This window comes from Lissotriton helveticus, chromosome 10 (assembly GCF_964261635.1).
Source record: "Lissotriton helveticus chromosome 10, aLisHel1.1, whole genome shotgun sequence".
Lineage (NCBI taxonomy): Eukaryota > Metazoa > Chordata > Amphibia > Caudata > Salamandridae > Lissotriton > Lissotriton helveticus.
This window is the reverse complement of record NC_136071.1, coordinates 862749527-862772735: the sequence shown is the minus strand read 5'-3', so window position 1 is coordinate 862772735 and position 23209 is coordinate 862749527. Positions and strand designations below refer to the sequence as shown.

The 23209-nt window shown below is 44.0% G+C and overlaps 1 protein-coding gene across 2 annotated transcripts in view; it reads left to right on the top strand.

The window, feature by feature from the left end:
- Nucleotides 1-23209, top strand: part of LOC144784600 (ATP-dependent translocase ABCB1-like) — a 223057-nt gene that overhangs the window by 165870 nt on the left and 33978 nt on the right. For both annotated transcript variants that reach the window (XM_078663506.1, XM_078663505.1), the window contains exons 16-22: nt 2503-2664; nt 12623-12850; nt 14446-14589; nt 16082-16186; nt 20376-20453; nt 20949-21032; nt 21124-21327. In XM_078663506.1, the coding sequence (XP_078519632.1) occupies nt 2503-2664; nt 12623-12850; nt 14446-14589; nt 16082-16186; nt 20376-20453; nt 20949-21032; nt 21124-21327 (1005 nt within the window). The remainder of the gene's footprint in view (nt 1-2502; nt 2665-12622; nt 12851-14445; nt 14590-16081; nt 16187-20375; nt 20454-20948; nt 21033-21123; nt 21328-23209) is intronic.

Sequence of the window (23209 nt, the reverse complement as noted above, 5' to 3'; positions counted from 1 at the left end):
TCCCACTGGAAGGGGGTTTCACAAGGGTCTCAGGCCCACAGTTGGGTTATCATTAGTTTGGCTGGTCGGGTCGGGTGCAGAGCAGATAGGTCATCCGGGCGCCATGCATCGAATCCTCGCAGCCCGGAGCAGGCAAAATGGAGAGGCGATTTCGGAACAGCTGGACCACTCAGGATGTGGGTCTCGGGTCTTTATGTCACATGTTTGGTGCTTGCCTCTGGATTCATTGGAGTCCAGAATGGACTCAATGTCTCTCTGTTTGCTGAAGGGGGTGCAGTACCCCAGGTATTGGTACGGTGCAGCTCCGGTAGGCCCTGGTGGTTCCAAACTTGGTGAGGAGACTGATCCGACCCTGCTGAGCTGGTGTACCTCTTTTTGTTCAGGCAGGTGCTGCATTGGAGTCATAGAGGAGCAGCACATCAACAAACTGGACTTAGTAAAATCGGTGCCTGAAGTGTGCAGGGGAGTGATATCTTCACTCCAAGGGAGGTTCTTGGTGATTTGTTGAAGGCAGGAGGAGCTCTGGTGTTCTTAGAATCTGCACAAGGTTAGGACTAGACTGCACAACCACTATTGAGTCCTTGGAGCAGCAGGTAGGCTTTGGCACCAATTTTTCTGCAGCAGGCCTACAGTTCTTGAGCAGCAGCTCTTCTTTGTCCGTGTCTTCTTGTCCATGAAATCTACAGTTTAAGGTCTAGGGATGCAGCCTAAAAAACTAAATTTAGGGGCATTACGGGGGAGGCAGGTAGTGCCCCTGGGCTACCTACCTTTAGGGTGCCTACACCCTCTAAATGACCACTTCCTGTGGGAAGGGGTACTACACTTGCCCTGATAAGTTGTTCCTCCACCATCTCAAGATGGTGGATTTTCAGAAGAGGGTTTCACATCATGTGCCACATCTTACAGGTGGTTCTGACTGAATGTAGAGACTCCTCCTAATCTAACAAATGTTCCCTCCTGTCCTCCCACCAAATGTGGAGCAAGATGGGGGGGGGTTGGCATCTCCCACTACATGAGGAACCTGGGCAGGATGTAAGACAGGATGTTTGGTACCAAACATCTTAGGGTACTGCGAAGCCATCATGGAGTTAGGAAACAAATAATGGCCAGTATCCAGCCCATGCACAGTTTGACTCCCTGTGGAATTCTAATACATAAGAATGGCTCAGATATTGTAGGGTCATATCTGCCCATGCAGATATGTTCACACATGCGTATAGTGCACCCTGACTTAGGACTGTAAGGCCTGCAGTATGGGTGGCTTACCTATATCTCATGCAGTGTGTGAGGGCATGGCACACAGGGCTGTGTGCCATTTCAACTCTTTGGTTTTCTCTGTACCAAGACCGGCAACCTGCAATGGCAGTTTGCATGGTCTTGGTGAGGGTTCTCTGAGGTGGCACAATTTGTGCTGCAGGCCCAACGGACCATCGTCAATACACATGCCCTGGTACCAGGGGTACCATACACTAGGGACGTATAGGGTTAGCTGAGGTGGTGCCAATTGTGGTATATTTTTAGGGAAATAACGTTGGTAGTGGGAACCTGGCACTGCAGGGACCCAGTACATTGCATCAAAAACCAGGCTATAAGGGATTCTGCAACAGACACCCAGTTTCACACATCCATACAGACGCTCACACACCCCGTCACGCATCCATATAGCCATTCAAGCACCCAGCCACACATCCATAAATCCACTCACACACCCACTCATGCACCCTGTCATTCACACGTCAAATTAGAGGCCCACAGTACCACTCACCCACCCACACAGGCACCTCACACACCCTGTCATACACCCAAACAGCCTTTCACACACCCACTTACAGACCCACAAAGCCACTACCACACCCATTCAAATACCCACACAGTCACTCACTGTACACACATGTTCAATGTGGTCTAAAAGCGGAAGTCAGTGGGGACAGCGAGGCCATATTGATGAATTTTGTTTAGTTCATGTATCTGTTGTATGTAGTACTGCAGACTTAGAAGGGTTTGGACATTTTTCAATGAAGTAAATGAAACAAAGGTCCAGTGGTATGGGCAAATTGTACTCGTGGACAAAGTGCAGGACTGTGCCTCATGCAGGTGAACTCTGCCTGGCACATCGATTGTGCCATCACATCATGATTTGGGGTAATTTTGCTCATAGAGTAGCTTTATCACCCCTCCTCCACATGAATAAGCTCGAGTTGCCAAGAAGAGTATTTAAGAGTGCCTTACGACCCAGTATTGCGACTCCCAACTGTCTATAATAGCTCACATTTAGAGCACGAATATACAACGTTTCCCCATGTGTTCTATTGCCTGAGCAATATACAGTTCGGTACTGAAAGATGATGAAAATGGCAGCAAGAAAAGTGTAAGTTTGGGTATGCAAAATGTATTTAGGACTCTGGAAATGATCCTGTTTGGACAGTCTAATCTAGGTGCTCTGAAATATTTAACTGTGCAACTTTCCTGAGTAAAATGCTCTCTTCACATTTTTTTTTTAAGGCTAGGGCTGGACGCACCACCATTGTGATTGCTCACCGTCTCTCTACAATCAGGACGGCTGATGTCATTGCTGGATTTAACAATGGTATTGTGGTTGAACAGGGGTCACACAATGACCTTATGAACAAGAAAGGAGTCTACTACTCTCTGGTGATGCAGCAGGTAATACAATTGAAGTATTTAATCTGTCTAAATTGATGTTTTCATTCAATTTTTCTTCCTCTGTAGGAATTGAGTTAGTGTGCTATGTTTAGTAACACATTGTGTAATTTGGCAGATAGGTTTCTCCTAAATGTGAAGTCTATCCTTAACCTCATTTATAATGGCCATGGCATCTCATTTTTCAGGAGGGCGTCTGGGGGCTGTGGAAGGTGGCAAATGAAATCGTTCTGCCAGCTCCATTGCTTCTCCTAAAAAAGATGCACCTGACACCCACTCATTGGGATCCTGAAACCAGGATGTGTTTCCAATGGGCGCAGTCCATTCATCAAAGAAAGCTTTGACATTTTTCATCATAAAAAATTGTGACTATTTGGCAGATTGGGGCTCTAAGTTACTTGCACTCAATCCATCTAGAAAACCTACCCAGGTACCCATCCGGTTCTGTGGGAAAAGGGTGGTTGCATTTTTAGCAGCTAGGCTATAATTAATGCAGTAGGTGGAGCAAGATGAAAGCCCAGGGATATGAAAAGAACCCCTGCATCACATTGATTCCTATATTAAAGTTCAGAACTGGGGAAGAGATCCAATTTTCCTTGTTTGCATTAAGACCAATCGCATTTTTGTGATTGGAAATCCTACTTCAGCTTATCATAGCTTGGGATGCGTAAAGTTGAAATCATCTCCTAGTATCTTTTATCTATTTTGTTCTTCCAGTCTTTGTCCAGCTTATCTATTTTCTGTCCAACCTTACTAAACCAATTCCATATGTCCAGGCAACATGTAGCAAGCAGTGTGTCACCTCTTCGGCACCTGTAGGGCAATCGCACAGTCCTTGATGGACTGGTCTGACAGATCAGTGTATGCACCAGATTTTTACAGTTTAATGCCCAGTGGGCTGGATTTCACTGCTGATTTCCCTGACCTTAACACAAATACTGCCTCAGTGAACGCAAATGCATGCTGTCTCCCGTACCTTGCAAAATTCCAATATAACCTGACTTTAAAATTTCAAAACTGGCCTGATTTGAAAATGTGGGATTCTTTTTTAGTGATCTCGTTGGCTAATTGGGGCAACTTTTATTTTAGTGCCCAGGCTGAATTTTTTTTCTAGTCTGATTCTGATTGTTCCCCAAACACAGCTTTTCGACACTCCACTATCAAGCCAATCCCTGTTCATACATGTCAGATTTCCTTCGCATGCATTCTCAATACTCTGCCACTGAAGGCAGCCATTATCTCCCTTTTTAATTGTTTGTTTATAATCAGGTCTTGTTTACATTTTTCATATTTGTCCGCTCCTGTTGTGTCTCCTTGGCATCAAAGTCAGCTCTGACTTAACCATGCACAGCCAGATCAGCTCTGTTGTGTCTTCATGTTTCCTTTCCCTCCGTCTCATTCGGAAAATATCTCGATTCTTTACCATCGACGCGCTTAAAACCATAATCTTGGCTTTAGTCATCTCCCGCCTCGACTACGGCAATGGCCTGTACGTGGGCATTCCTTCCCACGAGTCCCGACGCTTACAGGCCATTCAAAACCAGGCTGCCCGTCTCATTCTCTCCCTCCCCAAATCCTCTCACATTACCCCGGCTTTGAAATCCCTTCACTGGCTCCCTATCCGCTTTAGATCCCTTTTCAAACTTGCTTGCTTTGCCTTTCGTGCCCATTCTCGCTCTGCCCCTGCTTACATCACTTCCCTCATTTTTTCCTATGTCCCCAGTCGCACCCTCCGCTCTTTTTCTCTCTCCCTTCTTCACATTCCCCGCTTCCGTAAATCCAGATCTGGGGGCACTCGTCTCTCTGTCTTGGCTCCCCAGTTCTGGAATAGTCTCCCACTTCATCTTCGCTCCATTCCTATTTTTAGCCACTTTCGGAAAGCCTTAAAAACTTTTCTCTTTTCTTTGGCTTTCCCTCCTTAGGTTCCCCTGTGTTCCCCTCTGTGAGTTCTGATCCAGGTCCCCCAGCGCCAGGAAGCCGCTTGGCAGCAGTGCGCTTTATTAAATATTGTTTTCATTTCATTTCATTTTCCTTTCCATCCTCTGAGAGAATATGTAATTCCACTTCTCCAAACTCCATTCTGAATAAAATGTATTTGCTCTCCCATTGTTGTGATTTTTTCTTGCCCTGTTTCTGTCTTGCTCCTTCATTGTAGATCCATTTCATTCCTTCTGTTTTCAATCTATCTCTTGTCTCTATGGTGCACCTTCTGTCTTCTTGCATATCTTTTAACTCCATTCTTCGTCTCCAGCTCTTTCCCGGTTTTCCACACCCTTTTTTGTCTCCAACAGCTGAAGCAGACATACATTGAGTACCTGTGGTGTGAAGCAGGGTATGCTACTCTGTTAGGCTTCTTTTCTACGACTAGATTCACACTTACATTTGCACTCACCTCAACATGTGTATTCTTATATTGTCCTGCAGGAACCTTACACTCTGTATCAGTATGCTTTTCAGCTGCACAGCACAAGGGTCCTTGTGAGTTACATCAAAAGATCTCCAATCTTCCCAGTTTGGAAGGTGGTTAGAAAGACCAAATGTGCCTGCAGGAAGTAATTAACGGGTAGAATGGGAAGACCGACCATAGACACTGAGATTAGATTGCCACCTTTCCCAGAGAAAAATACCAGCTGATTGTTAATGTTTTAAGCTTTTGCAAAGGCCGAGCTTGAAACTTAAGTAAGACTTTACATAGAATCATTCTTATTCATTTTTAGGTCTCGGAACTGCGAACAGATTGCGAAGCAATCTGTCGTTCCGAGACTCTATTGTAATCATTCTCGGTTTCAAGGAGTCAAGGGAGACAGACAAGTGAGGTGCACGCGCAACCTTGGAACTGGGATCAGGTCGCGCGCGCCTCCTGTCTCCCATGGCTCCTTGGAAGCAGACTCACACGCACGCACTCACATACAGACCCCCCCCTCGCCGCGCATACACACACTCACAAAAACACACATACAGACACCCCCACCCCCTACCTCGTCTCGGCGGGTCTTTGCGCTCAGGGCCTCGCGGTCAGGGGGCCCGACGCCGCCGGCCCCGCCCGACATGAAAATGCGAAGCGCTGCGCACACTCGTGCAGGCAGTTAAAGTGCCCCGTCACCGTGGTGCTGTGCGCGGACGGCGTTACGGCGTATCGCTTTGATGTGGGTCCCAGGGCCGCCAATCTGGTAGACTAATGACGGCCCTGGACATTCATTTTGGCCAGCCCCCGCGCGCTGTGCGCTGTGCGCTGACGCAGCACGCACGCGCTCCTTGGCCTGTATGGAGTCGAGAGTATGATCTGCCGAGCCCGGGACCCGGGCCGCATTGGCACAGACATAACGTCTTCAGACTGTGACAGAGACAGATGGTAAGTCACGGCCCATGCCCGTTGCTCCTGATTTTGTCAGTTTCTCACTCTGTATCCCCGGCCGTCAACTCGCTCCTCGGCCCATCCTATGGCGTTATCCTTTTATCCTCCTACCGACGGACTCCCGCACCGTATCTACCTGCGGCTTTCATCAGTGAATGCGGGGTGTACGCTCAGGAGACATTCAAGGAATCGCCCTGTATTAGTATATTGCGGGAACGCTTCCAAATGCTTGCAAACAAGTTGGACACATCCACCAGAACACCCGATGAATACCAGGGGGCTGAGTGCACCCATATCTGCTATGGGTAAAGGCTAGAGTGGGCGACCTGGCTATTTGGGGGTGCACCTTGAGTTGGAGAAGGGTTTTGTTTTACAGTACAAAATTTTGCTTGACACAATACTGCCAAATCAAACACACAATGCAATATACTGTACTATAGATGTATTTTTAAAGCTCGTCACACCTCGAATGAGACAGGTGCTGAAGCGCATTTGCACGTCTGTGGCAAGATACATTGTGCAGCTCGGATGGAAGACAGCGTGTCTGGTGTTGCTAGTAGTATGTTTTGGTGTCAAGCATGAGTGCCTGAGCCATGCTTTTATTGTACAGAAAATACTACTTTGTCAGTGATTTTTACAGCAACTCTATTTTATTTGATCTGTGTTTCGTGCACCATCTTTCATTTGGTGACAAGTAAACCTGTAGCTCACCAAAGATGACGCAGAGGCCTTCTTTCCAGTCGTTGGTCATCAGGGGGTATTTTTCAAGTGTGAAGCTTTGTGCAAGGAATTAGTGCCTGTAAATGAAGGTCACTGGGCCCACTCGATCTGAGTAGACTTTGCACATGCACTTTTGATGACGGAACAGGAAAGGGGCCTCCCTCGTTTTGCTCTCTGGCTCCTGATTCAAAGTGGGTGCATATATATATTTTTCATTGTCAGTTTGAAACTTTCAGATACACTTTCTTTCTGCGCTGAGCCAAAATGAGAACTGTCTGTGAAAGTTGACACTTTTCTAATTATCAAGAAATAATTGGAATTTTCGAATGTGTTCTTCTTCATCAAAGCAGCTGTTTTGCCTTCTCTCTTCAGGCTCTGCGTGATGTATCATGGACTTTCCGAAGTTCTACTGAACTCTCAGAAGGCTCTTTTACAGATTTAAAAAAAAACAGGCTATGATTCAAGGACGCCCACAGTGCAGACGTCCGAGTGCGGCAGGGCCGACTAGATTCGGGTGTGGCCTGCGGTCCTCACTCGTCCTCCCAGTTTGAAGTAGCTGGTGAGCAGAGAGGACGGTGCTAAAATGAAAAGAGCAAACACTCCTAAATCAAGGATTCAACAGATTAGAGTAGTATGAAGAAGTGGTGGAAATTAATGGAAGATAATTAAATAGAAAGAAACGAGGGAACCAAGGTATTGAGCTAAACAAAATCATGGGCAGCCAGAGGCTCAATGTAAGTCAAACCAACACCAGAGGCACCTTTTTTATATATAACTGCCGTGTTCCTGAAATTTTACTCGGCTTTCAGCAATTACGATCAAAGCATTTTTGGCCACAGGATTTAATAGCATAGCAAAGGAATCACGGGAAGGGGAGCCTTTGAGATCACCCGACTTCCTTTTTGTTTCTGTGCCTTTTTGTGCCTTATTCACCAGCCTTCACTCCCCCGTCTCTACGTCTTATAACCTCTCTGCTCTACTGTTTGATTGTCCTAATTTTGGTGGAGTGGTTGCCATTGACGAGCGGGGCTAGGAAGAACATTGCAGAGGGACATTCTGTGGTAGCATGGTGAAGTATTTCCAAAGTTAACACAGTGGTGAGACCATGTGTAAAAAGAAAAAGATAACCATGTTGTTCCTGCTTACATTTCATTTCACATGCTTTACTTACTTGCATTCCCTATGAGTGTTTGCTTTTTCTAGGATGTACATTTTTTTTAAGGCAGCATATTGCTCTTGTCTAGTGCGTAATTTAAATTGAGCCACATCTAGGTGTTTATGGCAGGTCAGTGAAGTGCAAGTTTCTCTCAGTGGGGCAGTATGATGTTCAGTGGGGGAGAGGATGTGGCACTATGGTCAGAGGGAGCTGCTGAATTTTTTACGCATGCCAACAGTCTCTGCAAAGATTTTTCCTTATTAGTAGCAGTGGAACATACAAATGCAGCAGTGAGAAAGGTGACCAGTCAACCTTTGCAAAGGGCCCTCGACTTCACAGCAGCACAAGTCACATTTTTTAGTAACTTTTGATCCGTTCGAGCTATAAACAATAGATTAGTTAAAATCCTCATATTATGCAGCAGATTCTGTATTATGTGGAAAATATGCATGCTGGGAGTTGTAGTTTGACACTGTCCAATACAGGTTGGGCTTTGCAAGATACTGATATCCACATTAGTTTGCTTCAGTGATGCCAAATATCTAAGATCAAAAGTCCTGCGAATTCACTTTCTGTGAAGTCACTTCTTGCGACGCAATATGTAATTAGAGGGGCCTCACATCTTCCCTTTCGCCCGGGGCCTCAGAAGGCTTAGGACCGGCCCTGTTTGCGCTCCATGGTGACGTTCGCCAAATGAGGGTGAGCACTGGGCAGACTGTCTTGCACAAGGACGGGCAGGTGCACAGTCGTCTACAGGCCCCCAACAAGTCACAGTCGCGTGCCGTCTCTGCCTCTCACGCGGCCGTACATGCGCGCTCTCCTCGCCCTGCCACTGGAGCTTCTCGCCGGGATTGCGTGCCAGTGCTCGCGTGCAGCCGCCGTCCACGGCTGCGCGCGCGCCCCCGCAGCTGAGGCAGCAGGCCTAAGGTCGCCGGTACGTGGGCAGGCCTGTCAAGTGTCACGCATCAGGCGTATACCAGCAGTTGAACAGTTATAGATCTGCTCTGCCTCTCTCCGACGCAGTGGTGATTACAATGTTACCGACTAACAATCTGTTTGGCTGCTGTGCTGCTGAAATCCGGCTCACGTCCTCCTGGAACAGGAAGTGAGGTCGGTGACCAGAAACGGTGGGGCCAGCCTGGGGATTCGACTGGAGGAGTAAGTTGCAGCTGTGTCGTCCAGTCGGCGCCCGGCGTCCCTTAAACAGTCTTACTTCTGAGACTGTCTGAGTCAAGTGCGCTGCTGCTAGGCCTGCGCAAGAGGGGCAATCATTTAATAAAATCCGGCCCGGCCGTATTATCAAACCGGCGGGATGCCGACACAGCATGATCGACCACCTGCTGGCAGTCACACTTGGGGTCAGTCAGCACAGCCGCCACATGAAGACCAGGCACAGCGGGGGAGACTGCACGCAGTGCTGCACAGCCGTGTGGCTCAGTCAGGGTCTGTTGAGGCCGCCGGAACCCCTGTGGGCACAATGGCTGAGCACGTGGTGACTCGCAGCAACACCACAGCAGTATTGATCTTGTAGACCCGATGGACGGACCCCACCGGCGCCACCGGCCTGGCTGCTGAATTTGAACCACGCCAGCCCGGGCCGTCAGAGTGGTTCAGCAGCAGAGTCCCGTCGTCAGAGTCCTGTGAAGCAGATAAGGAGTCAGGACAGCTGATCGGTCTGGATGAGTCTATTGCTGGAGGCGGACCGGGCGGCAAACTCGCATTACCACGACCCGCGGTGACTCAAGGCCTGAGCCTGCCTGTAGCAGGCCTTGCAGATCAGAGTCGCTGCCTTTAATTATGGAGCGCTGCACCAAAATAAAACGGCAGACATTGGTTAAGCGTGTTAACCATTCAGGGAGCCCGGCAACTAACCTGCTGCCCCTGAAGGTGTCTAGGCACTTGATCTCATTATGGTAAGACAACTTTTTTCTGAGTTGATATTGTGACGTATGTACTGAGATGTGCTAACTTCGAGGTTTGCGAGGGAAAGGTTGGTGTTTTTCCCGAATAGAATTCCGGTACAGTGTACAGTGACTCTTTCCTAAATGAATTGAAAACAATTGAAAACAAAATCTGTATTATATTAGCTCGTCTGATTTTCCATTTACAATCCTGAAGCACTGTAGTACTGAAATTCGTAACATGCATTAGTGTCGTTGAGCAACATAATTTAATTTAAAAAGTACTTCTTCTTAAATACATGTGCAAAAAACTATCTAAAACAGTTCCCGGTATATTTTATCGCCGCGGCCTAGGCAACAGCTGTAGCCCAACATCAGTCCATAGACCTGAATGTACCTGAACTAATTTTTCTCTTGAGTGCAGCTCTTTTATTCTCTCTCTGTGATGGACTGTCTGGCTGACAGCTCTTACCTATGTATGTGCTACAGTACATATATATAGCTTTCTTTGTGCTTAGGACTTATCTTCAACGATACAAATGGGGAATGTCATTTCTGAATGGCCATTAGTCTCTAGACACTTTACACATAACTTTTTCTGACTTTAATATTTGTTCCAGGATTTTGTGTTTAGGATTGTGGAGTCCTCATCTGGGGAACTGATAAAGAAGTGCTCCTCATCCCAAAACGTATGGTGGATTAATAAACAAAATATATGAAACTCCACACCCCTTTTGTTGCCTGTGTGAAACTTTAACCATTTCTCTTGGTCTGTCGGCGTCTGCCATACCTTTGCATTGTCTCATGAAGGGACATACTGTTTAACACACAACAGCATCCAGGCTGTAACCTATGTGTGGCTCAGCCTCACTCACCTGAGCATTGCACAATGCAGAGTGTTTGTGGGCACCGTCCAATCAGATTAAAAATGCACTAGGTTAGTTCCCTTCCCTTTCTAGAGATTTGCAGCTGTTTTAAGATCTCCTTAGAATTTCTTGTTGTTCAAATGGATGTAATTTCTGATATTTCATAGGTTTCTCTCATCTTCATTGCTTGATTTTGCTCGGTAAAAAGTGTCACTCATAGTCGTTAAAATGTCACTCATTATTACCGTGAAATTATGAAAATGTCACACATAGCAATCTGAAACCTTGGCAGCTATGCGTGGGGAGAAGCGGGTTGCTTTGCTAACACCCAAGCGTGCAGGCTTGCATGGTTGTGCAGGGCCCAGTGCTCCTAGTCCTTTGTGTGTTCTTGCTGGCTGGGCTTGCTGCCTTTTGGCTTTGCTGCTTGGACTTGACTACCTTTGTTTCCATTACTTTGGCTGGACTTCTCTTGGCTAGGCAGCTTTGGGCTTCCTGCGGGCTCTCTCTCTACAGGGGTCACAGTTCTCTCATTGATCCCAGCGCCTTCTCCACGGGGGCCGTAATGCTGCACAGTGTCCGATAGTGGCCCCACCCGATCCCGCCAGCTGATTAAGCAGCATATGAGCAGGTATGGCTGTAGCTCGGCACCTCTCGGGAATTCTCCTGCCCACATGGTAACAGCTACGGGGGGCGTAACACAGGCCCCCACAGCACGTCTAGCAGGACACTACAGAGTTAAGAGCATGTTCTGTTTGCAGGTGAGAATTACCCCCAGGCTGGGATTAAAGCAGTAATTGGGGCACAGACAAAAGGGACTCTGCAGGTCAGCAGCAGGACAGAGGAATGTTAAAGTTTCCATGTATGTTTCCCAGCAAAACAAAAGTGTATGTGTGATGACTGACCATGTTTTTAAGATCAAAATTACTCCACCACGCATTGTAATGGTGGCAGAAGGATATACCCAAACAGTCAATAGAAAGACAGTGAGACTGAAACACCCTTCAGTGCTGAACCAATATGTGATTGACAATATTTTAAGCCATTGACTAAAGGGTCAAGAGTGAAAGAAGGCAATGGCTAGAGGAAGATGACTAAATACTCACTGCATTCTTCTCATATCGTGCTGAGACATTCAGTTGGATAGAAATTTGAAGATTGCCCTTTCTGCTGCTATGGTATTTTGGTGCAATTAGTGTTGCAATATTAAGCAATGCCAATAGCTCAAACTTAATTAACCCGAGACCTATTGCATTGTAAATGCTTGTTAACATGGCTTTGTTTGTTACTTTAACTATCAGTCCTGGATATTTAAGGCAGCTCCAGAGCACGTTTTAATTGTTGTATCGTTATATCTGCTAGTTTTTAGTGTGCACTGATAAAAAGAAAAAATACCTCCCTTCGGCGGTTTTCCTAATTTTTGTACCGGACAGTGTATTAAAATACTGGTCCTACAAGTAAAAAACACAGCCTGGTGGAAACCCTAACTGAGATTCAGTTCGGAAAACTCTAACTTACAGTTTGCTCTGTGAAAAACAACTCAAGAGGTATGAAAACTAGACCTATGCAGCCTATGTGGTGCAAAAGATTGGCAACCTTCACAGGGCCATTGTTCAATATAATCCTTTTATACATATCTGAGATGGCAGAAATGGAGGCTCCCTCACCACTTTATATGTAGAGGCATATTTAGTAGTGTGGACCAGGTAGCAGTTAATGTCATTTTCCTTAATGTCTTGAGTACTGGCTACCAAAGATTCTATGTTTCTTGCAGCATGTGACGGTCTCATTTCCTGAAGGATCAAAGTTACAATATTTCTTGCAAAAAGTTAAAAGGGATGTAATGGGATTTAAAGACTATTGTTGCCTGCAATAATTAAGCTGGTCTTTGTGTGTAGTAAATTCCATTGTTTCATGTATGCTCCACTAACTTCTGTCTGTTTTTTCCTTTTTTTTTGTCTTAAAGAGTCATAAAAACCATGATGTAGAAGAAAATGAATATGAATACACAGATGATGACATTGATGATGAAGAAGAAGAGGAACATTACGAGGCTATTTCAGAGATCGCTGATACACCAGAAATAGAAGCAATTAGACGGGAAAGCATAAGAAGGAGATCAAGTCGTCGATCAAGTAGGAAGATGTCTTCCAAAAAAAGAAAGAGTCAGAAGAAAAAGGAGCCAGAAGAGCAGGTATGCATTTTTAAAGTCCATGAGTCTTGAGGACATGGCTGACTAAAATGTGCGTGGAGATTGCACTTGCAAAAACACTTGTAAAAACAGTTGTTCTGATTCTGGGACCGCAACAAACACCATGGTGATGGATAGAATACGTGAAGTAATCTCAGCCACTGTACAATATTCCCGCCACATTCAAATCCATTATTATTCACCCATCATGACTTTCTAAACAGAGCACTGCCTTGGGGTCTCATTCTGTGACAGGCCATTTACTTTAGAAGTATCCCTTGCAACCTCTCCAGGCTACACCATCCTTCAGCAATTACATTCAAGCTGGCACTTGGGAGTGTAAATCTCTGCAGCACTTTGGGTTCCAATATTTTCAAATGACTATAATACCCTCCACGCTATACCTGAAAAATGACTGTTGTTGTTCCTCATATGATCCACTGCAGGTTGAATGCAAGTGTCTTTGTAGAAGTGAATCTGAAATTGCAATGCACACATGACCCCCTGCAAATTTCAAAGGAATACTCGTTTCCCCTCTATCTTGCGTTACACAGGTCCTATGGACCATTTTTAAGGTTGCAAAGTACCGGATCTTTAGCGCCCACCATGAGCATGTACTCCACATCCATAAAATGTAAGCTGTCCAAATTTAAAAGCTTAGAGTGTTGTGTAACCTGTAAACAACGGGAAGTGCAAATGTTGTTCCCTTGTCCTGCTTAATGTCAGAATCTCAGTGTAATGCTTGTTGTGCCATTTTGACCTCTGTGGCTTGAATGGAGAGTGGTGACAATGTCAACAAATTGGTATGTCCAAACCTGGGGAAAAAGGTAAGCTGTACCAGGCAGGTCTCCAGTCCAACAGTTTACAACAGGTCTCAAGCAGAATCCTGCTCCATTAATCTTATTCTGGTGCGTGACTCGCAACTATGAATTGTGCCTTTGAGCATCTCTTGTACTGGAAAATGAGATCACACCACAATGCAAACAAATGTTACGGCAAACAGCATATTTTGAGAACGATGCCGAACAATTAATTCTTCCTTCTTTTTTGTCAAACTGGGCACTAATCATTATCTTGCTGATTCATAAAACATATTTAGAAATGTAAATACGTAGACTTGTGCCTACATTCACAATCAATTTCCAATGATCCTGGCATTAAGGAAGTAATTAATGCATCACTCCTCCTGGGAATCCCTAACAGTTTCAGGTATCTTGAAGTAGGTCTGGAATTCTTTTTGAATTCTGTGATAGTCCCATGTTAACAATTTATGCAGCAATACTATTGCACTGCTTACATGTGCTGTACAAATGTTAATCCCTTTTCGGTTTCTTACGTGGAAAATACTTTTTTCCCACATAGAGCAACCTTCTCCAAGACCACTGCCAATTTTGGCATCACCCCGAACAGATTTATTCCTGTCTTTGAAAGGTGGAAAGCTCAGTAAAATGTTAAAAGCATGTTAGTGAGTCCTCTCGAGTTGTGTGACAATTTATTTTCTGTCTTTGCTGGGTAGCAAGTGTGTTATGTGGAAAGCACTTTCTGGAATTATTCGTGGATTTTACATTATGGATTTTCTTTGACTTTCATTATATCAGGAAGATCTTCCTCCAGCTCCTTTCTCCAGACTTCTGGCGCTGAATAAGCCTGAATGGTGTTTCATTATTCTTGGAGTGACTGCTTCTGCTATTTGTGGTGGCATCTATCCTACGTTTGCTGTCATATTTGGAAAGATGATTGGGGTAAGTGAAAACTTTGTAAATATCGTTAGGTAGTGGCACATACATCTTTATTGAATGTGGATATTAAAACTTCCCTACCATACGTGCTCAATAGGATTTCATAGAATAATATGTCAATCTGTAAGGCAAGTTTCAGAAGAACCAATAAAATAGTGCCATGGTACAGCAGAGATAGGTGGGCTTTAGGAATTTTCCATGAAAGAGAATATTTTGTCTGTGAAATCCCTACCCTCTTGAATCCAACTGTCTGTGACTGATTCCTTTAACAATTGTATTAACCCTGGCGAAACCATCTTTCTTTAGCAGGTTTTTAGGGACCTTTCTTAATCCCATTATGTGTTTCTACTACCCAGATCTGATGTGTCACCCATGACTTTCAGTTAAAATGAAGTGTGATAACTCCAGATACTTTCTGCTCAGCTAAATGGCCAAAAGTACAACATTTATTAACATAATACATGAAATCATATCCACTAGTTTAAGGAGGAAAATTGGCAACTTTATAAGGACCTGATTCACAAGCCTATTTGCACCTGCATATATCAATTTATAGGTTCTACTGGCCTGTCCTTTTTAGTGTAAAGTCATGTTTGTGATTCACAAAATAGTTTTCACACACAGTTTTCTAAAATGATGGATATTTGTGGGCGAAAATATTCTCCTCAGGGACTGGGTGTGGGTTTGAGAACATCCACAAACATAAATATGAGTATTCAAAACATGTTCTTGGCCCATTCACAGCATTACTTACTTGAAAATAGTCCGATTTAGTCCTGGAAGGAAAGGAGTAAATCAGTTTTCAAGGTGGGAATTGGAAAGGAACGCTTCTACCAATCAGAGGGGTTATTGGGTAAGATAAGGTGTTTCCATGGCAAAATATTTTCACTGGGGAGACAAAAGAAAAACGTATCTTCCTGCAAGACATTTCGGCGTGTGTAAATGTACACAATGTACATTTACAAAACTGCCTTTGCATGTAAGTAAATACAGATTCAGAAAAGTTTTTAGGTAGTACTCCAGGGTACATGCACCTGTTGCAGCTGCCCATACATATTCCTAGAAACCTCAGGGAATTCTAAAAATATTCAACAAATTCTATAAACATAGAATGCCCCTCCTTTCGATTCCCCCCTACCCTAACACCCCCCCCCCCGAACTGACGGGGGAACTCTAGGCTCAGAGAAATGCTGATCTATTTATTATAAACTAATATGTCTTAATACTTTGTGTTGAAATTTATGATACAAAACATCATAACATGGATTGTATGCATTACAATGTACTTCTTTTTACTAAATGCACAAACCAAAACCTAGACCGACACGATAAACTTGCGATTTGCTGCATCGAAAACAAATTTTAAAATATTGCTGGTGTGTTTTAGGGTCACTGACTTTGACATCACACAACATTTAATCAGAAACACAGAAAACACATGGTCTCAATTGATCAGGGAAAGTTTTATGTGTTTCTTTTGCCATTTTTTTTTTAGGCTTTTCAAGAACTTGATGATGCCAAAAGAAGTGAAAGAACGGCTCTGCTCTCGCTCATGTTCTTTATTCTTGGAATTATCAGTCTTGCTGTATACATAGTTATGGTAAGCACATTTGTTTATTATTTCTTTAGGTTTATCACTGTAACATCCAAATGGTTGCTCACATCCTAGTATATGAGCCATTTTATTTTCAGTAGGGATTGCAAGCATTGTTTTATTCATACAGTATAAATTCAGATAAAATATACAATTTATGTGGGAAACCGTAGTTATCTAAGCTTTGACTTCTGAAGCTTATAAGTGCCTTCTTAGCATAATGGTCAACAAGTATGTTTGCCATGGTTGCGCTGAAAAGCGGGTGATTTCGGTTTGTCTTACAATCCACTAGTGATAGCTTTCTTTTAAGTAGTTTATTAACAGTTTTATACATCATGTTATCTGATCCATGGGTGTCAAACCGCAGAACACAATAAAATCTGTGCCTAATTTGAGCCACTGGTTTCCGGTGCTCGGCACCAGAACTTAGTTGTTAACAACGGCACTTAATTGACTGCACCGGCACTTATTACAGTTGCCACATGGTGGCACTGGTTGTCCAGTTTTGAGATGAGCACAACAACAGTTGTTTATTATTTGCATTTTTGAAATGTGTAGAGTGCATTGTACCCAAGTGTGTCAAAGCGCTAGCAAAGAAAAGAAAAACTACCAGTGAGGTGACAGATCTATGCATCACGGAAGGGAGATAAGCCAGGTTTTCAGGTACTTGTGAAAGGCAGCATGGGAGGAAAGACTGACAATATGAGTGGGTAGAGTATTCCATGGCTTGACAGCAGAAACCCAGAAGGACCACCAACTCCCCCCACACCTCCAATCAGGCTTTTGGAAATCTCCATATCTCCACCTTCCTTAGAGGAGCAGACCTTGGCTGTCTATTAGGGATGTACCTGTGGAATACTGTTCTCAAGTGCATTGGCCACTGGCGATGGAAGGCAGTATGAACTAGAAAGAGGGCTTTGAAAGTCACATGCTTCCCGACTGGCAGCCAGTGCATGGAGTGAATGCCTGCTCTGACAGAGCATTGCAGTAGTCACAGCGCGATGTAGTGAACGTGAGGATCACTGCAACTTGGAGCTCGGCTGGAATAAGAGGAAAAACCTTTCTTAGAGTTTTTATAATGTAAAAACAAAAGCCCACAATCATCTTCACCTGAGTATTGAAGAAAAGAGAGGTGTCAAAGAACACCCCTAAATGTTTGGCCTCTGTGACAGGAAGAGGTAGGGGGCCAGAAAACTCTGGTCACCACAGTTCAGACCATACCGACATTTGCTCTCCAAAAATAAGGATCTCTTCCTTGTGATCATTCAATTGTATGCACCACGATTGATTTTGGAGCCCGCAAGGAGATTCTTCGATCCCGATATTGGCAGCTCTGATCAGTCCTTTACTTCTATCAACTAATGAGGGACCAGTGACTGGGGAGCCTTTTGGGAAACAGGGAACTAACGGTTTTGGACCACAGCTCCAGTGGCCATATGAAAAGGAACTTTTAACAGAAGGATTGTAGGGAAGATTGTTATTCATCCCTACGGATAGATGTTTTTAATCAGTTTGCAATACACACGTGTAAAAGAATTCGGATAAAATCCGTACTGACATTTGGAGACTTACGTGAGAGAGGACTCCATTGGGGAGAACTTAGATTCCCCCGACATCCCATTTATTACAGTGGATGACTGTGTAGGGAGACACCATAATAGATTTGTAAGCCTGAAGAAGGTGGTTTACCAGATTATACCACCGAAACGCGTCACTTTGTTTTTAGGAGTCGCCCAAGCCACACCGGTATGGTAATCTTTTAGTTTCTATTCAACTTCTGGTGATTTGACTGAACAGGCATGAAGGGAGTGTGGCTGTGTATGCTTTAAAAGAAACCCAAAGGGAGTTTTTTTTTTTTTTAAATAGTGCCTATTTCTGGTGCCCCGTCCCTTTAGCAGAGAAGGACCCCTCTCTTTATATTGTTACATGTCATTCAATTTAAACCTATTCTCTTTCATCCAGTTGTTAATATTAATCATACAGCATTGGAACATTTCAGCCACCCCCAGAAGGTCATCGGATGTGGATACAATAATTTATGTATCATCCGCATAAGAAAGTACTTGGGAGTCAAAGGACCAAATCAGCTTGGCCAAGGGGGCAACATATAAATTAAACAGGAACGGGCTGAGAGAAAAAGCCCTGTGACACCTTGCAGGGTAACTGGAAAGAGCTTGCCCTAAAGTGACCACAACTCAGAGTGAGAGCTGTTGGTGAGAAAGGACTCCATCAGGGCCAGAGCGTTGTCGCTCAACCCTTCCTGACAGTCTGTGTACCAGGCACGAGGGGACACCATATCAAACACAACAGAAAGTTCCATCAGCACCAAGATGGCCGATCCTCCCAGATCAACCTGGCAACAAAAGATATCGGTAGCTGCCAGCAGCATGGATTCCGTTCTATGGCCACTCCGAAATCCATTCTTTGAAGGATCTAACAGATCCCGGGAGGCCATAAATGCTACAAGTTCCTGAATAAGATATTTTTTCAATATCTTAGCTGGTGCAAGGAAAAGAGAAATAGGGCACAGATTACTCAAATCTTTAGGATCACAGTGTGGCTTCTTTTTAAGGATGACGACTATAGCCTCCTTCCAGGACTGAGGAAAAGTCCCTGTTAAAATAATTTAATTGTAAACTTTTTGGGAGAAAAAGGCAATCTGGACCTGTACTAACTGCAATATTCTGGGAGGACATGGATCATCTGGAGAACCCGATCTAAAGTGTAGAAGAAGCTGCTTTAACTTTAATAAGTGAGATAGGGGGAAATACGGATAGTGTAGCAGTGGGGGCAGGATTATAGCCTCCTCATCTTCCTCCGAGAGGGGGGCTATCCTCATTAGATTGAAACAAGCAACAATCAGGATCTTGTCCTTAAAGTAAGCTGCCACGCTATTACAGAAGCCCTGGGAACTTTCGATTGCTTGCTGAAATGGCGGGATGCAAAGATTTTTAATCACTTAAAGTTCTTTAGGGGTGTTAGTGGCCGACCTTATTTTCATAGTGAAATAGGAGGACTTGGCTAACAGGATAGCACGTTTGTAACTATGCATCCGTTTTTTGTCCTTAGCTTTTTCATTGATAGTAGGAATAAGCCTCCATGTCCTTTCTTGCCTCCTACATAAATGTCCCATCGCTTTTAGAGCCTCTGGGAACAAAGGAGCGGGTGCTCTGGTTCTCATCACAGTCTTAGACTAAGGGGGAGCAATTTGATCAATGGGGGTCTCCAATCAGGAGTGCGAGTCTTCAGCGGTATATTCCAGATGACTATCATTCCTTTCTAAGGATTGACACAATGCCATCTCTTGGTTTTTAGCTGAGATTTTATTCCACTTCCCAAATGTGTGTGGTATTACTTTAATTGATGCAATATAAATAAACAAATTACTAATACTACTCACCCAGGTCAGTCTTCTAGATTTGAAGGCCTGGAATAGTCTGAGTTATCACACTTATAGGGTGTGATGTTTTTTATTTGTGTTGGTGCTGTCACTGGCAGCGCTCACCGGGGCAATGGGTGGTGCAACTTGCTGTTGACTCCTTCACTGGATAAATGTCAAACGTCTTGCACCATAAATGCATTTTTTGATTGTTGTTGGCTGGAGGTTGGGCTGCACTGCCTGAAAATACCAACTTCAATTCAAATTCGAAAGCCCACTACATCTACTGACAGGTCCATCTTATTTATAGCATGTTACTGCAGTGTTGTCTGTGAGATGGAAATGAATGACGTGCTGTGATTCTGACTCCTGCTGCAGAACTCACTGGCTCCACCCAACTCGAATGTTTCTAGTCTCAACGTACTGCTGTACCGTTTCAGCAGGTGATAGATAGGGGTGAGCAACCCCATTTGCATGCCTGTCCATGTTGTCTTAGCACAACTGATCTGATGAATAGGACTATGGCTTTAGTACCGAACCGTTAATGGTGGCCAGCAATCTTTATTTTTTTATTACAGTTTTATTTTGATGTTAGTAAGCTCGTGCAATAAAACATTAATTTTGACACTTTCAACGAAAGACTGCAATCTGCTTCAACCAACAAGTGTATTAGCTTCAGTAAATTGCCTGTGCATAATTTTGAAAACTGGAATGATAAATGTAAGTAGCAACCTGCATTTGGGCAAAATGTATACATTCCACATGAATCTGATATTAATAATTATTCTCTTTACCATTGTTTGTTCAATTTTGCAGGGATTTACGTTTGGAAAGTCTGGAGAGAATCTTACAAAGAGATTGAGATATGAGTCATTTAAATCATTGCTAAGACAGGTGTGTAAAAATAATAATGTAAAAGTTCAGCAGCAAATGTAATAGTACTCGAGGGTTTCCTTGCCTCTGATGTATGTATTTAAGGGTGTGAAAAGAATAGGCCATGCCAAAATATCTGGGTATCCAAGTCACCAGCCTGTCATGGAGCTTTAAAGTAATGCATAAGTGGGACATACTGTACCATGCACAACTCATACGTAAGTCATAATTACAGAAAGATCTTTGAATTAGGCTCTTTTGTCTGAGAGCATGCTCTATAATGTATCAAGAGTATCATTAAATGGACCATTTAGTGATCGGTTCTGTTCCATGTCGCTAGCTCTGGATTTCAACACTGGGTTTTTAGATATGTTTTTTCACACAGAATTGTAATTTCGGTGAGGTGAACGGGATTGCAAGCATATAGAATCCGGTGTTTTAGTTACATTGGAAATATGTACGTGATCATGCTTTAGAAAAATGTGCACTCTTGTTTCAAATTCTTTTTGTTTCTAGGAAATAGGGTATTTTGATGATCACAAAAATGCTGTTGGAGTTCTGCTGACACGACTTGCCACTGATGCTTCTCAAGTGAAAGGGGTATGGAATAAAATCATATTTCAATATGATTTACAAAATATTAAGATATATTTGTGAATGAGTAACCAAACTTTCGTTTCACATATTGCAGGCCACTGGAAGTCGCCTAAGTCTTGTTACTATGACTGTGTGCACCCTGTTGACAGCCATTATCATTGCTTTCGTGCACGGCTGGCAGTTAACATTGCTGATCCTTGCCTGCGTACCTATCCTCATTGCTGCAAACGTCATTCGTATGCAATCAATTGCTGGCAATGCAACAAAGGGCCAAGAAGCTTTGGAAGAAGCTGGAAGAGTAAGTTTGGAAGCACATTTATTTATACTGTTCTTTAGGCTGGCAGTCCTCAAAGTTGAAAACAACTTGAGTGACAGGATTGAGAAATTCTGTTCTAAATTAAGCAAAGTAAAGTAGTGGTAGAAATTGTAAAAAGAGTAATATTAAATAGTTTTGAAAATTCTTTGATTGAAGTATCTAAAGAAGTGGACAACATTTAGTTTCAATCCTCTGTAATGACTGGTAAATCCATAAGCGATCAAGGCTCTTAACCAATCTGACAGAAAACCTATAGATATTTCCCACTGCCAGTGAATTTTTGACAAATATTGAGACATTCTGAATAAGTTGAAAACAGAAAAAAAGTGCATTGTTTGAAGTACCAAGTTCCCCAAAATGGCTTTCTTCTACGGTATCACCGTATTACTGTGATTAATCACATTTTTATTTTGGCAATAATGTGTTTAAGGGCACATTTTCTATGATGTAGTAGCATACTTACTGTCGCGTCCTCCCCAGCTTCAGCACATGTCAATGAGTACACCACACACGGAGCTTGGTATTACACATCTTTATTCCTCAGAGTGTAGCCGTTCACTGAACATTCTAAATCATGAATTCTATCCCCACACCTGAATACTTGCTTCACCATTCTACAAAGTCCATCAAGAACCAAAAGGGTCATCTCTAACTCACAAGACACTACACTTACCTTTAAATACCATAAGCATTTACGTTAAAGTATGTTGTCATTGATACATACTCTTATAAATCGTCCTGTCGGACTTTATAGCTATTAAAATGACTACTGAATTGGATCCACAATGGATTATGTTCAATTGATGTATTCCACATTAGTCCACAAACAACTTTGTAAGTCTACCGCAAAGTGTGTACTCCAAGGACCATGCTGACCTAAACATATCTCATCATGGCAACCACTTTACAGAAGTTGAAATTTACTACATGAGTTTTGAAACAAGAGCGTAGAAATAATTGCAAATCAAATGTCAGCTGAATTTGTGTTTTTAGTGTGAAATTTTAGAACTCCGCTGCACTTTTGCAACCAGTATTCTGTCAAATATGGCTACATGGTGTGCCAAAGAACGAATATTGCGGTGCTGGTAACTCATTCACTACTAATATGTGTATTTGCGCTGACCGACAACCGCCAGTGCGAGAGGAGGAGGAGGAGGACGCTGCCTTGCTGCCTCTCTGTCTCTCCGAATTGCTGCCTGCGAACTGCTGTCTATGGCCCCCTGTGGCTTCCACGGACCCTCTGAACTTTGCCGTTCCGCCCCTGCACAGAAAACTCCAGAGGCATTCTGGGCCCACCGGAGAGTTGCAGACGGCTGGGCGACGGGTGAGGTGGGGCCTGCCTCCTGCAGTGCTCCTTTATAGTGTTCCATGGTGCTCCGGTTGGTGGCGGCAGCTTATTTTTTTTCTGCTCCGGAGGCGTGTGGGCCCGATGCAGGCTCCATACAGACTTTGAGCATTGATGTTATTCTAAATGGAAAGCGCGCCAGCAGACTAGAAATCAGAGAATTTAGTGCGATTTCTTCAAGAGGATCTTTAGCTCAAGCGTTCTCATTAGTTGGAGCGGCCACTGCATTGATCCATCTGACACTGGAGGAGCTGAGGACTGTAGGTGGCGGAGGGCAGCGGAGAACGAAGTGCAGAGAATGGTGCGCTGTAGGCGGACTGCAAGTGTGGCTAAACCGGCAGCAGAGGAGATGGTGAACTGGCCCCACAGAACGTGATTGAAAGGAGGTTAAAATAGCTGACCCCTTGCTTGACTGCTGCTTTTGGTCCCCTGTCACCCTGTCTCTGCCGCTCCCCGGACGCGGGTGGACGCGGGCGGAACTGCAACTGGTTCCAGGATTGTATTAGAGAACAGAGGCGC